Source organism: Labeo rohita, chromosome 7 (genome assembly GCF_022985175.1).
Source record: "Labeo rohita strain BAU-BD-2019 chromosome 7, IGBB_LRoh.1.0, whole genome shotgun sequence".
Lineage (NCBI taxonomy): Eukaryota > Metazoa > Chordata > Actinopteri > Cypriniformes > Cyprinidae > Labeo > Labeo rohita.
The window spans coordinates 18,217,878-18,232,866 of NC_066875.1; the positions used below are offsets into that span (position 1 = coordinate 18,217,878).

General features: G+C 39.5%; 1 protein-coding gene across 5 annotated transcripts in view; it reads left to right on the top strand.

Annotated features, from left to right (window-relative positions):
* Nucleotides 1–14,463, top strand: part of crtc3 (CREB regulated transcription coactivator 3) — a 51,144-nt gene extending 36,681 nt beyond the window's left edge. For 3 of the 5 annotated variants that reach the window (XM_051115198.1, XM_051115199.1, XM_051115196.1), the window contains 8 exons: nt 322–407; nt 2,753–2,802; nt 2,893–3,110; nt 3,832–4,097; nt 8,216–8,464; nt 8,579–8,662; nt 8,742–8,967; nt 10,683–14,463. In XM_051115198.1, the coding sequence (XP_050971155.1) occupies nt 322–407; nt 2,753–2,802; nt 2,893–3,110; nt 3,832–4,097; nt 8,216–8,464; nt 8,579–8,662; nt 8,742–8,967; nt 10,683–10,888 (1,385 nt within the window). In that variant the 3' untranslated portion in view covers nt 10,889–14,463. The remainder of the gene's footprint in view (nt 1–321; nt 408–2,752; nt 2,803–2,892; nt 3,111–3,831; nt 4,098–8,215; nt 8,465–8,578; nt 8,663–8,741; nt 8,968–10,682) is intronic. The other 2 variants (XM_051115197.1, XM_051115200.1) reach the window with 1 other exon arrangement.
* Nucleotides 14,464–14,989: the final 526 nt, after the last annotated feature.

Genomic DNA, 14,989 nt, shown 5'->3' on the forward strand with positions numbered 1-14,989 from the left:
GTAGTGGGCTGATGGATGGTGTTGGTGTTGTGGAACAGTTGGTGTCCCCTGCTGGCAGTCCCACTCAGATTACATGTCTCTCATATAGTTTATCTTAAGATAACTTAATAAATCTCACTTTTTTTGGGTGAGCTGTAGGATGCAGATGGAGTAATTAACTGAACTGTTTTTAAACAAGTTTGATTATTTAGTTAATTATTTTTAAGTTGTTAAGTTAAAATTGAAAGTGAAATTAGAGATGAGCAATGTGAATAGATAGGATGCTAACAGGGATGATTTGAATTATTTAATAAGGGACTTTTTGGCTTTTTTCCTCTGCAGTGTTCTCATTTCCTGCTGTTCCTAATGAGGAGAATCTCCTTGGAGTGAATAAGCCACTGCCCAAACAGTTATGGGAGGCCAAAAAGGTGAGTACATGAGGGCTAGGGGTGTTACAGTATCTGTAGTACAGAGACAAGGGTCAGCAATATCCAAGTGAAACTGATCGAGCAGACCAAACCGTAAGTCGTAGAGACTTGAAACTTGAAGGGATGGTAGCACTCATACCATCTACAGTGTCATCAAGGCTAGCCCCAATCTGCCTGACAGGGGCGCTACAGTGATCAAAAATACAAAAATGCTCTTAACTCCTAAACGGTTTGTCGCAGACTGAATTAACTTATGTCATCGTAAAGCTTGCAATCCTAATTGCAATTGTAATTTTGCAAATAGTTCTAAGTTGTTCACCTGTTCGGAACCAAACCACTGCAGGAACATTCTCTGGAGAGTGATTATCAATAATTATCGGAAAAAGTTGAACTTTTGACCCTCTGTCACAAAGGGACGCCAAAACATTCGAAAGGGGTGGGGCCACTTTTACAGAAATGGCTATAACTTTTGAACTGAATGAGATATCTTTGCCAAACTCACAAGGCGTATGTAAGAACTGAATCTGAGGTCACGTGAAAAAAGTCACGGAGCTTGGCTATGTGGTGGCCCTGTAAGAGAGAAAAATGCCCATAACTATACAACCGTTTGTCCTATCAACATGAAAATCAGTACGCATAGTCTTGGTCTAAAGTGCCACAAGTGGCTATGAGGAAGTTTAAGTGTAATAAAAAACATGGGCACCATTGGCCGATAAAATTTGAGCACCTTTTAGACAAGCTTAATCGAGGCCGATCAGAACGAAACTCGGTGGGCCTGTTTGACTCGCAGCCCTAAATGTGAGAAATTTGAAAGAAATCAGCCACTGGGAGGTGGTATCGTATTTTTCAAGGGCATAAACCGTTGATGATTGAGACAATGTAAAAAACAAACTAGTCCTAGGTTTTTCACCCAATTGGAACCAAACCACTGTGGGAACATTTTCTGGAGAATAAATATCAATAATTATCCTAAAAAAGTTTAACTTTCGACCCTTCGTCGTAAAGGGATTCCAAAACGTTCAAAGGGACAGGGCTCCTAGTACTAAAACGGCTATAACTTTTGAACAGAATGAGACCTTTGCCAAACTCACAACGCGTATGTAAGTGCTGAGTCTGAGGTCAAATGAAAAATGTCACAGAGCTTGGCCTCTTGGTGCTGCTATAATGGGGGGATTCCTCGTTCCAAACAACTTTGCCTCTAGAACCACTGCTGTCAATCAAACCGTTTGTTCAATTATTGGGACAATGTAAAATAAACTACTTTTGCAAACTAGTCCTAGGTTTTTCACTCAATCTGGAAAAAACACTGCAGTGCAATTCTCTGGGCTCCGTAGGTCAGTAATTATTAAAAGAATTTACAATTTACCCTTTTTCGAAGCTATAACAGGGTCGTTTAGGAAAGGGGTCTGTCCAAAAATGCCCAAAAGCCAATAAAGCCTAAACGAAAACTCAAAACTCCATAAAACCTGCTGAGCACATGCGACAGGTGTTTCTAAACAGCCAAGTTTTGGGGAGATCGGACCAGAGCTAGTGCTGTAAAAAGTCATAAATGTTAAAACACATCATTATTCTATGGTAAATGACCATGATTTGCCAAAAATGCTTTTTTAATCATTGATTTAGGTGGTTACAGACATGCTAAATATTATGTAATTTCTTTTTTCATATTTTCATATGTGCTTAAATGTCGTAAAGGGCTTGAACCCCGGTAATCGCTGCTTGTTCATTTTTACCCAGAAATCTCACTGATAATGTGTCTCACTGTCTCACTCTGTATTTTGCTTGTATTGGTTTAGTCTGTTCAATGACTGTCTGTTTGTGCTTTTAAATTATTCCCGTAAACCAATATATTATGCCCGCCATTTGTTCAGTCATTTCCTAACTTTGATATATTTGCGAAAATAATGAAATTAAAAGCTGATATTTAAAACTATTTGCAATAGTTTTTCCCTCCCTATTGTTATATATATTTAAGTACAAAAGCTTCTCGACCAAGAAAAACATGTAGGGTGGAATTTTATTGTCAGTCAGGAATTGATTGATCATTGTCTTCAATTACTGTGATCATTCATGTGATTGACAATTTGTTGGAGGGATTGTAACTTGAATACCTTATGACTCAGCCCGTGTGTCAGTATACACGTCATCAGAGAAGAGATGTCATTGTAAGGAGAGTGGCATGTTAACATTTTAACATGGCACGTGTTAAGAAAAATATTATTGATTTGGGTATGATGCCATTTTGCCTTACTTGCTACAGTAGTAATTGATTGTCTGTAGATAGCAGATCGCTAAATGTTTCTTTATGGGTGTGGATGTTTAATACACATGTTGCCTGGTTGCAGGTGCAGTCTCTGTCCTCCCGGCCAAAGTCCTGTGAAGTGCCTGGAATCAAGTAAGTCAAGAGAAATTTGTGTGTGCGCATGTTTATTAGTTGCTTACTAGATACTTGCTGTACATTTGAAAATGCTCTGTTTCTCTGCAGTATATTCCCGTCTCCAGAGCAGAACGCAGGTTTGTCTCACTACCAGGGCACGTTAAACACTGGCGGGTCTCTGCCTGACCTAAGTAACCTGCACTTCCCTTCTCCGCTGCCCACTCCGCTGGACCCCGACGAGGCTGGCTATCCCAACCTGAGTGGAGGCAGCAGCACCGGCAACCTCCCCGCAGCCATGATGCATCTGGGCATTGGAAACTCACAAGGTCAGTGGGTTTACTATAAAAGGCACAAACAGACACATTAATACTTGTACTGGTTTTCACACATGCGTAATCTCATTCATGCACCGTCTAAAGCTAAAAAGAGCTTTTGTTTGTGATCAAATCGTTATTCAAGGAGGCTCGTTTGCTGTTAAAGCATCTCCTGGCTTCAGAAGAGCCTGGCTGAACACTCCGCTCTTTGTTTGACGGCCCACTGTAGGCTTACACTGTAGGCGCTTTCTGGGGAATGAATGCCATGTGTTTTCTAAAGGGCCACATCCATGCAGAAGACCACAGCTCTCCTCCTCTCTCTTCCCCCTCTTTTTCAATCCATCCGCCATCTGATCGCTCTCTTTGACTTCCATTCTCATGAGCTTTATTCTTTCCACTCGCTCTTATGTCTGGGAACAGGGTGTGCTGGGATGTTTCTGCTGCCCGTTTCAGCTGTGCTGCTAGCTGATTGGCTGATCCCCAGAGACACAGCTGACCTTTAACCCCTGAATTGGCTGCTCATAAACAGCTCTTTTCTCTCTCGCTTTCGCCGGTCCAGTAACCTGCAGACAATTGCTCAGTGTCTTTTCCAAGGAGTGGACATCAGGACAGGAGGCGGTCTGCGCGCAGTGACTCATAAAGCCATTATTGGTTTATCTCGGTTTCATTAAGGCAGTTCAAGAAGTACTTTTGACCCCTGAAGCTGATTATGTCATGTTTGTTGTCCTTTTAGGGCTGTCATCCTCTCTAAGCAACCCTTCCATCCAGGCGTCTCTCACCAACTCTCAGCTGCACTCATCTCTCAGCAATCCATCAATCCACACGTCTCTGCGCCTCTCCTCGCTGTCCAACCCTCCTCCGACGGGCATGGCCAGTTCACCCAGGAGACGGCCAGCCCCCATTAGTCCCCTAACACTCTCTCCAGGGGGCGATCAGAGGCGAAGCCTGAGCAAGCAGCTCTCCCCGACGATGTCGCCCTCCCTATCTCCGATCACACAGGTGAGAAAGTGCTTATTAAAACTCTTCATCCAACATCTCGTGTTCTCCAGTGGTATCTTTACTCAATCCTCATACAAAACATCACTTCTTGTAATAAACTGGTTACAGGGCTCCAGAGTGCATCTTATGTTGTTAGACTTTTCAGGACTGTTAATTATGCACTACCATTTTCTGCTGTGAATGCTAAAAGGCAAACACTCAAATATGTGGTGATACATCACTAGCAATTGATCCACACAGCACAAACCAATTATCTACACGCCATGAGTGAGTCTTTGGATAGCGCCCCACTGATCAGTTTTGACCCTGCAGTGGTTTGTAACAGATTTCTTTGTTGAAATCAGATGGTTGCCCTGTGCAACACTTTAGATTGGTCTGAACTTTATGGACTATTTGAATTCAACACCGAATTCTCTGGTACAAATGGTGGAAATCATAAATGATTAAAAACTTAGTTCACCCTAAAATTACATTTCTGCCATTAATTGCTCACCCTAATGTCATTTCAAATCCGCAAGACCTTCGTTCATCTTTGGAACACAAATTAAGATATTTTTGATGAAATCCCAGAGCTTTCTGACCCTGCATAAATACCAACAGTACTACCAAGGCCCAGAAAGGTAGTAAGGACATCGTTAAAATAGGCTATGTGAAATAAGTGGTTCAACCCTTTTTTATTTTATTTTATGAAACTACGAGAAAATTCTGCATCGTGGTACTCTTGTGAACACATCAAAGATAGACACGGAAGAGAAAAAAAATGTTTATCAAAGTCATTATGTTTGTTTTCTTTGCACACAAAAAATATTCTCGTAGCTTCATAAAATGTGGTAGGTACATTGATGTCTATGCAGGGCCAGAAAGCTCTTGGATTTCATCAAACATAACCTAATTTGTGTCATTTTATACTCACTGTCATGTCAAAAATACAGTAAAACAGTAGTGTTTGAATGCATTTTACAAAGCTGAACACGACATAAATCTAGCTGAAAATCATTATTAATGACAGCAGCTATTAAATATGAGCGTAGAATTTGAGCCGTGTGAAGAACGCAAAACTGACGGGAGGGAGCAGCTGTCCAGTCCTGTTCCGTTTACACAGCGCGTGTGTTCCAAGAACGCGGTTGTGAGTCTTGAAAATTTACAAGTGTGAGTTCAGTTATAGAATGCGGTTGTCACACCCGTAAATAACCGTACTGTGTGTGAACGTAACCGTATTAAGGACTCACATACAGTATTGACAACCATATTCTGCTGCTGTGTGAGCGTGGCCAAAATGTCCCATTCATACAGCAGCTTACATTCGTTTTCCGAATATTGTCTGTATGAACGTGCAACAGGAGTCAACCCCATATTCTTTACAAGTAACCATAGCAACAGTGACCAAAGTAATATCAAAGATGGCGACGTGCATAAAACTGAAAGTATTATCAGTTTCTGACATAAGTCCAATCTAGCCGCGAGTTCATCCATCAAATCATCATTATCCGACAGCAGCCTTTAAATTTGAGTGGACAGCGGAGCATTTGAGCCGTGCAAAGAACGCAAAACTGATGGGAAGGGAGCAGCTCAGGTGGAGACTGGATATAAAACTTTCAGATGACACACAGGTCATTTCTCCGTCACTGTAAGTTACCGAAACCACAAATGAAAACACGCAGCACACGGTAGATCCACGTTTGTGTGGCAGAGCGGCTCTCTTGCACTGTATAATGTGACAGACAACAAGTTGTCCAGTCCTCTTCCGTTCACACAGCGCGAGTGTTCTAAGAAGTCCTGAAAATTTACGGGTGTGAGTTCAGTTATAGAATACGGTTGTCACACCTGTAAATAACTGTACTGTGTGTAAACGTAACCGTATTAAGGACTCAAATACGGTATTGACAACCGTATTCTGCTGCTGTGTGATCATGGCCTATATAGAGGGTTTGCGCCGACGTCACATTTTTGGTCAGTTACCCGGAAGCGCGCCCATTGCAGGGATACTCGTATGTAAACAGCAGCATTGATTGCACGGTTAATGTACCACTGAAGGCATTGTTCTACTAATTTATGCTGTCTAAACCACGGAAAATGTGTGGAAGCTGCCAAATCATATAGAGAAGGACTTAGTAAGTTGGAGAGGGTGCTTGGACAGGGTATTTTGAATTTATATTTTGACAAACTAAAGTTAAAACAGGGCTCTACGCTAAGCAGCAATAGTGTTTCCTTGGTTACTGCTCTACACAAGGCTGCGCTACGCATATTAAAACTGCTCGATAATGCATTATACAGATGCTAGATGAAAACAAAATACCATGCAAACTTTTCTGAAAACAGACAGTTCCCCTCAGAGATACATTCATATAAACTCCTACCCCAAATTCATTATTTAGGATTTTTCCCCCCCAATATTTCATGCATCGTGAACAGTGAGATTGATCTGCCTGCTACAGTATTTTCTTATGTCCGTCTTCAGCATTTCTAGCCCCTGTTAATGACCTTTTACAGACTGAATATAATAATAACATTCTATAACATTTTGGAACATGAATGCAGTGCAGCGAATGTACGCACTGCACGGGCCATATGGCAGTCCATATTGTCGAACCCTGTAATAGGTGGTAAATATTCATAAATCTGCCTTATTTATTGCAGACTGATGACCCAACAGTTCTTCCTTCTATTTCTTATCCCAACATAGTGAATTACTGTAGTTTCTTAGTTTTTTCGTCAAGCCCATACATGATTTCCATTCGGTTCAGTGGCATTGTTTACATTCAGTGCTGCCGCAGTGGCCACCTTCTGGATTGATGACATAATGTGACAATTCTCTGGAGCACTGTTGCGCTTCAAGTGCCCAAAGTTTGAACTTTCTGACCATTCCTGATCCCATCCCCCTCTCTCTCCTACTTCGCTTCCTGTCTAGCTACTGACCTATCATAATAAAATATATATTTTTTTATATAAATATTTATATGCAGTCAAACCAACATTTATTGAGACATCTTCAGCATTTCTCACATTATTACAGTTTATTCGCTATAGTTTAGACAAGACAGAGCAGGTTACTTCTGGTATGAAACAAGGTCTCAGATTTAAAATGGTGTCATTTGTCAAGAAATTTAAACAATAAATACCATTTTGTGGCTCTTTAATGTGTCTTAATAGATCACTGTATTGCATTATTAGGTCAAATGACATGTGAAACAACCGTCTTTTCTTCTTTACTTAAAGCACCAAAAAAAACATGAATGAATATTAGAACATATTTTATTTCAACCACAGAAAGACGTCAGTTTTTCAAGTTAAAAATCCACGGATGTTATTTTACTCTCCTGTCTGATTTGTTTGTCAGACAGAAGGGCAGATTCAGCATCATGATTGGTCAGATCGCCTGTCAGTCAAGCTGTTTGTGAACGGTCCATTACCAAGCAGTGCTTAATTTAGTTTAGTCTGTTGTGTAAAAAGTTCACATTAGCAATTAAAGAAAAAAAAAAACACTTAAGCAAAATATGATCAGATCAATATTTATAATTTTTGGTCCTAAATTTTTATCAGGTTTACTGGTAGTCCACTGTATGAAGAATTTTTGGTTATAATATGTCACAGTTTACTTTATTTTTGCTATCCTCGCTTACAAAAAATGAACTATAGTGTCCTGCACCAACTAGTAAAAAATATCAAAAATTATTATGGTTTGATGATGGTTTAACTTTATATTTGTAATGTACCATACCAGACGCTTCCCTGTATAATTTACAGCAGTTACAGAGTAGGCAAAATGGAAATAAAATTGAATGAAGAGCTTGGGAATCAAAATGTAATCTAATCGAAATGCCTTGGTTGTTAATTTTTAAGAGCTCTTTTCCAAATTATGCATGTGCATGTAATTTTTTGTCATGCAGCTAAAATGGAAAAAAGCTGTCCATATGACCTGTATAAAATCACTTCTAAAGTCATACATCATTCAAAATCCATCAAAAATTAATTTGTTTACGTATTTATTACATGGAGTCCTGTACTTAGAAATGTGGCAGCTGGTTTATTACTCATTTTTGCCAAGAACAGAGAGTTCTGCAGCGTACCGTAGCCAAGCTCCCAGTCAAATGATTTTATAACTTTCCTGTTCCCTTCAGGGGGTTGCCTTGGACACCAGCAACTTGCCGATGGAGCCGCCCCCTCCCTACCCCCTTTACCAGCAAACCCAGCAGCCCCTACAGCAGCAGCAACCGCCTCCCCAGTCCCATCCGTCTATGCAGCAGAGCTCCCAGCATCCAGGGGTACAGCAACGACCAACAGGTGGCCAACAGCAGCAACAACAGCATCAGCAGCATCAGCCTGTGTCCCCGCTGCACAGCGTCCCGCTCGACTTCAATTCCAGTGCTGTGAGTTTCCAATGAAATCATTAGTAGAAAAAGGGATTTGAGAGGAAACTAATGTTCAGCAGTTGGCTATTCTTGGCTGAACAGGAGAACACTAAATCTTGTTTTTGCTTGCAGCACAACAGCATGGGAGCATTTTTTAACGATCCCTTTATGGAGCAGCAGTTTTGTGGACGTCAGTCCAAGTGTTCATCCTATCAGGTAAAGATATAAGATCCTGCGGTTGATCAGGTTTTGTCTTAGAAACTCCGTAACAAATCTTTTGTGTGTGTTTAAACAGCAGGATCAGTATAATATGTTGGAAAATGTCATGAGCTCTATGGCAGGAGGGTTTGATCCTTCCTCCAACCTCTACTGCTCCCAGGCTGCCCTCATGGGCTTGGGCGGTAGCCATGGCAATTTGCAAGACCACCTTCAGATGAGGCCCAACATGCTCTACTCTAACTGTGGAGGAGGAGTGCCCAACATCATCCTTACAGGTGCGGATGATCAGACAGCGAGGCGTTGTGAGTCGTTATGAGAATTTACTCTCTTAGTGTTTCATTCTCGTGCCCTGCTTTCAAAGCACAAACACCAATTCTTAAAATGAGGTTCATTTATGCACTCGTTTTATGGGGCTGCCAATAAAATGTAAATGGCGATAACAAGGAAATGTCACATTCAAAACATATGCTAGTTGATTTTCACCTAGTCTCAAGCTGAGTTTCCAATTATTATGCAAGTGACATAAGTAGGATGTTTTGGAAAAATAAAGATTCATAGAAAGTTGTCTTGGGTAAATGGTGAACCTGCTTAAAGAGGTTTTTCCCACATTATTAAGCAAGTCACAGTGCAATATGGGCAGGAAGAAAGATCTTTCTGAAGATGAAAAGCATGAAATAGTGCAACGTCTTGCAAAAGGCATGAAAACAACTTATCTTGCATTAACTGAACAGAGATTATTGAACTGTCAAAAGATTTGTGATTGATTTAGAGCACAGAAGAGCTTGGTGAGTTAAAGGCTTATTAAGGAAAGTTTCAGTCAAACAATTTTTTTTATTGTAAGGGCGGCTAAATGCCACTGCTGAGCAGCAAACAGGTATTTGAAGCTGCTGGTGTCTCTCTTTGCAGGCTGACAGTTGTGCATAAAGCTGTATTTCAGCCAGCTCTAACTCAAAAAGCTCATGCTTTTCATCTTCAGAAAGATCTTTCTTCCTTCCTATATTGCATGAAAACTGTGACTTACGAGAAATAATGTGATCATCAACAATAAACAGCATATAAATGAAAACTGCCTAATGTTACGGAGTTAAATGTTGATTCAGGAAGTGGTGGAGGTAAAGCTTTGGGGGTGTTGATCCAGATAAAATGCAATTTTCTCACCTTTTTGCTCAAAATGTTGCTCTTTTTATGAAATTTGCCTACATTCAAGTGTTTAAAAAAAAAAAAAGCTTAAAGTAGAATAAAACAGATTTTTTTTTTTGGTTTAAAAGTAGAAGCTCTGTTTTTTTGTTTTGATGTATTGCATGTTCAGATGTACATTATAAAAATACTCTGAGGGGTGTGAAATATTAGTGAAAATGATCAAAAATACTGGCAGAGGATAGCAACTTTCTTCAAAAATGCTGGTGGGGAAAGAGTTAATAATGCAGAACAACCTCTTTAAGTAGATTCACGATTTACCTAAGAAAACCTGGCAAACTCTTTATCAAACCTGCCTGAGATTGATACCAGTTATGTATATGAGAAATAAAACAAACACGTTCTTTTAAAAAATAAAATCTGAATTAATTAATTTACTGGAATCCTACTGATTTGTCAATGTTGTTCAAAATTTTGAAGTTTGGGTTTGATGTTATGTTTTGTTTTGTTTATGAAATAAGTCTCTTATGCTTACCAAGGTTGCATTTATTTGATTTAAAACAAAAACAAAACAAAAAAAAAACAGTAAAACCAGTAGTATTTAAAAAAAAAAAAAAAATTCACAGCGGAAATGGCCTATTTTCTATTTTAATATATTTAAAATGTTATTTATTCCTGTGATGGCAAAGCTGAATTTCCAGCAGCAGAAATCAAAGAATTTGTCACACGATCCTTTAGAAATATTTATTGTTATCAATTTTGAAAACAGTTGTGCTCCTTCATATTTTTGTGGAAACTGATGTATATTTCAAGTCTTTAATGAATAGAAAGTTTCACATCTCCTGTACTCACAGTTTTGTTGTTTATCATTCTCTCTCAGACGACTCCAATCCCAGCCTGTCTAAGGACATCAGCAGTGTGTTGTCTGCAGTGCCAGAGTGTTTGGACTCAGAAGGAGTTTTTCCACTGGAGGACGAACTACGTATTGAGCCGCTCAGTTTGGATGGGCTGAGCATGCTCAGTGACCCCGATATGGTCCTCCCTGACCCCTCGGTAGAGGACAGCTTTCGCAGCGACAGACTTTAAAGAGCCACATCATGCATGCATGCATACAAGTCCATGAACATGACGACTAAAGCACAGAACCTATAGCACTCAGATTTCTATAAACGTATAAAACAATCTTTACATTTTCCTAAACACAAAGCGCATGCATAAACACTACAAAGCGAAACATCACGCTCGCGTGAGTCACCCAGATGCCGTCTCTCAATGGCCGCCATTGCTCAGCATGCTCCATCTGCCTCCCAATACACCGTTCATCACTCAACAGATGCGTGGACGCTTCACACGTGCTTTGACCCGTAAAGACAATGAAGCAAACAAACATGCTTGAACCCGCCGTGTATCTACTGCTTGTGCCGAGTGACAATCAGAAAACACCGAAGCCATAGCAATGCCAAACCGATGGCTGGATCGGCCTGTTGCATTGCTGGTCTATTTCAAAGCCATGCAAACCAAAACAATGAATGTGCTCGTTTTACACATCGCTTTTGGATGTTATCAGAAGGTCACACCAGCTTTCAATGACATTTCGATAGCAGCAAAAGGATGGGACGGTCCTGAACGGCGCGAAGACGACAATATGACGTGTTATGGAACAGAAGGAGTCGACAGCCGGCCTAATACCAGCCCATATTGATGCACCAAATGCTGTGATACGAGACACCAGCAGGATGGGTTGAGCCTTTCCCCCTCGCCACGCCACCCGAACTCTATTTCAGTACCAAGAGCAGGACATATTCGGTGTCCCGAACCGTCTGGTTCGGGCTACCGAGCACACACGTCTAAACTAACCAAGTTTCTGGTGTCACTGCCTGAAGTTTAGAGCATGCGCTAAGCTAATCGCATGAAAGCAATCTCGTTGCTGGCGCGTAGGTGAGCCAGTGCCACTCGTACACGCTCCAGGCTGTGAAAACTCAGTCCGTCCTTCAGAATGTGGCCAGTCCCTCTTCTTCAAATGATTGCGAATTGAATGAATTACACCTCTCCTCCTGAGAGGAGGTGTGTAGATGATGTGTATAGAGCATTATTTTGCATATTTTTTTGTATAAAAAGAAAAAACGATAAAAGAGAGCTTTGCCACATATATATGCCTCACAATTTTCTGTCTGACTAGAATGTATTTTTGAAACAGAAAAAGGGCAAACTGTTTACAAAGATAAAGTTTAAGAACTACGAATTGTGAGTAGGCGCTGAAATTTTTACGATTTTGGTATAAATCGAAACGAAAAAACCTTTGTATCTCGCTGATGTTGATCCAGTCCATAGTTAGCGAGTAGAAGCTTTGGCTATGCAGAACTTTAGCACAGGACTGTCTCAGACGGCTGGAACAATCTAGACCATAAAAAGGAACTATTTTACTTGTATATTTACTATATCTTTGTGCTTATTTCAGATTTTATACAGACTTGTAATGCGGCTTCGAATATGTCAGTTGTATTTGTACTCGTTCATCTGTTTATGTTCTCTCCCTTTGAACTTTTGTTGTGGACGTCTTCTTTCGTGAACGTTTGTTGTGATGGTATTTCTCACCGTTGTTCAGCATGGGCCCTCTCTCTGCAGCTCTGATCCTTGTGAGGGGTTTTTACAAAAAAAAAAAATTAAAACGTCTTTTAAAAGGTGTGATTTGTGGACGTGGGACACATGTATCATTGTTATTGCTCATGCTGAAGTTTGCACTGATCTGAACAAATTCAAAAAAAGTACTTTTTATTTTGCCGACGTCTGCTTGTGCTGTTTTGAGGGCTTTTGCCTTCTCGGCATGTTATGCATGTGAGGACTTTGAAATGCAGTATATTTTGTGAATGACTAGATTCAAATGACCAAATATTTTGAGATGAAGAAAGATGTCTAAATATAGCTCAGGAATGTATTTTTTGTCACCGTATCGTGGTTTTATGCCCACCTCTTGCCTCTTGACTGCCAGATCCAGGTAAAATGTTCCCAGATTCCAAGAGAAACTGTTATAACTGAGATCCAGAGATCAGGGTTGCCAGGTTTTCACACCAAAACCCACCCAATTGCTACTCAAAACTATCATGTTTCGAGGGGGGGGTCCCCTGTTAAAAATTGCGTTCTGGTGGATAATGCACGTTTTTTTGAAATTCGCATTTCAGGGGATAAATACGACGTTACTGGGGTCGAGACAGTCCGCGGCAACAGTGTTAAAGTAGCCCAATTCTGCGGGAAAACCGCAGACTTGGCAACACTGCCAGAGATTTAGAAATCCAAAACGCATTGTTCTATCTATGTTGTTTTTTGTGTAGCTTTCTATTCCACTTCCAGAGGTTGGTAATAGAAAGCAATAACAACGTTATCTGTGTGCCATGTCCACAATTTTTTGTTTTGTTTTATTTTTGCTGTGTATTTTTGCATTCATCCAGGTCATCCATCTTGTTGGTCAAATCAATCAAGTAGCTTTTACTAAATTCTTCACTTTTTTTTTTTCTCTTCTTCTTTGTGCATCGTTCATTGTGGTCCAAGTAGGTGAGAAGACACAAGCAGAGATTAAAAGTGTGGAGACATTAGCGAAATTTAGCTAATTTGTCAGTCATGTAGAGATGTATGAAGCACAAAAGTCACTTTCAAACCAAGCAGTTTTCACGACAATTGGCAAACAACATAAATGTGACTGCACCTTTATAAACCCCTTTATTTAAGTTTTGATAAATCTAGTCCCCTGTACAAAATACAAAACAAGATTTGGCTTTGACCCTCTGCAGTTGCAGGTTTTTCATTTTGTAACATTGCAATAGAGACCTTGATGTGTATGAGTGATGCAGACAAGTACTGTGCGGTGGAGCATGTTTTGCTGCATCTGCTAAAAAAGTGTCTCTTTATATAACTAACATCTTTCTATCATCTCTCATTCTGTCATCTGCTCAGTTAACTTTTCATGAATATTAACAGTGGCATCACATTTTATTGGTTTTGTTGGATCTGTTGGTTTGTTTTTGGCCTCAGGCGACAAGAGAGTCTGTTCCCATCATTCGTTCTCTCTCTCTGGGAGGAGTTTTATTTGTCTTCTCCTGCCTTATTCTTGCTCTTGACCACTTGATGTCCCTTTGAGTGTACTGTGATACTTTCTTTTTTTTATTTTTCCGTTTTTCCAGGCCCTGTGCTCTAATGGCAAAAAAAGGTGTTTATTGGCTTTTTTTAAATGTAGTCTTCATAACGAGATATTAGTTGTTTCTTCTGTTTATAGAAGGAATTTGTTTTCTTTTAATGTTTTTGTTGTCTTTTTTTTGTCACCTTCTAAAAAATGTACAGTTATATTATTTAAAAATATTTTCTTGTCCACTAGTGTTACTTCCTTTTTTTTTTTTGTAATATGCCATATTAAAATCTTTCTTTTTCTGATATTACAGATTTACTAAACCAGAGGTTTTTAATCCCAAAGCTGAGGACCCACAGCAGCGCAAATTTAACACCTGACTGAGATCATCCATAAAAGATATACAAAATACGCAGAGCTGTGAGTCCACAGAACCCAGATTGAAAGCCTCTGTATTACACCACAAGGCGTTTGGTTTGTGAAGTATGTTATAGTGCTTTCCTTTGATTTAATATAAACAAATAAAACTCTTTAATGGCTCTGACATCTGCTGTGGATTTCTTCATGTGACATCAACTTTTTGGTGTCAGCCATTTTCTCTCCACTTGATGCATTTTTATGCTGAACCACTAGATGGAGGCAGTGAGACAGTTCTGACGTTTAAAAGATAGACGCAGAGAAATGACTTATAAGATTGTTAGTTTTGCAAATAATGATCAGATAAATAATAATAATAAACTAGGCAAATGTAAGTAGTAAGAATCTTAACAGACCTTAAAGGCCTTTAACTAAAAAACTAAATTCTGCCATTATTCACTCATGCTGGTCCAAACCTGTATGCCAACAAAAGATGTTTTAAAGAAGTATTGGTAATCAAAAACCAATAAATAAATAAATAAAATTAGTATATAATACATATACGTGTGTGTGTATTTATTTATTTATTTATTTATTTATACATATACATACACATATATACAGTTGAGGTCAAAAGTTTACATACACTTTGCAGAATCTGCAAAATGTTATTTTGCCAAAATAAGAGGGATCATACAAAATGCATGTTATTG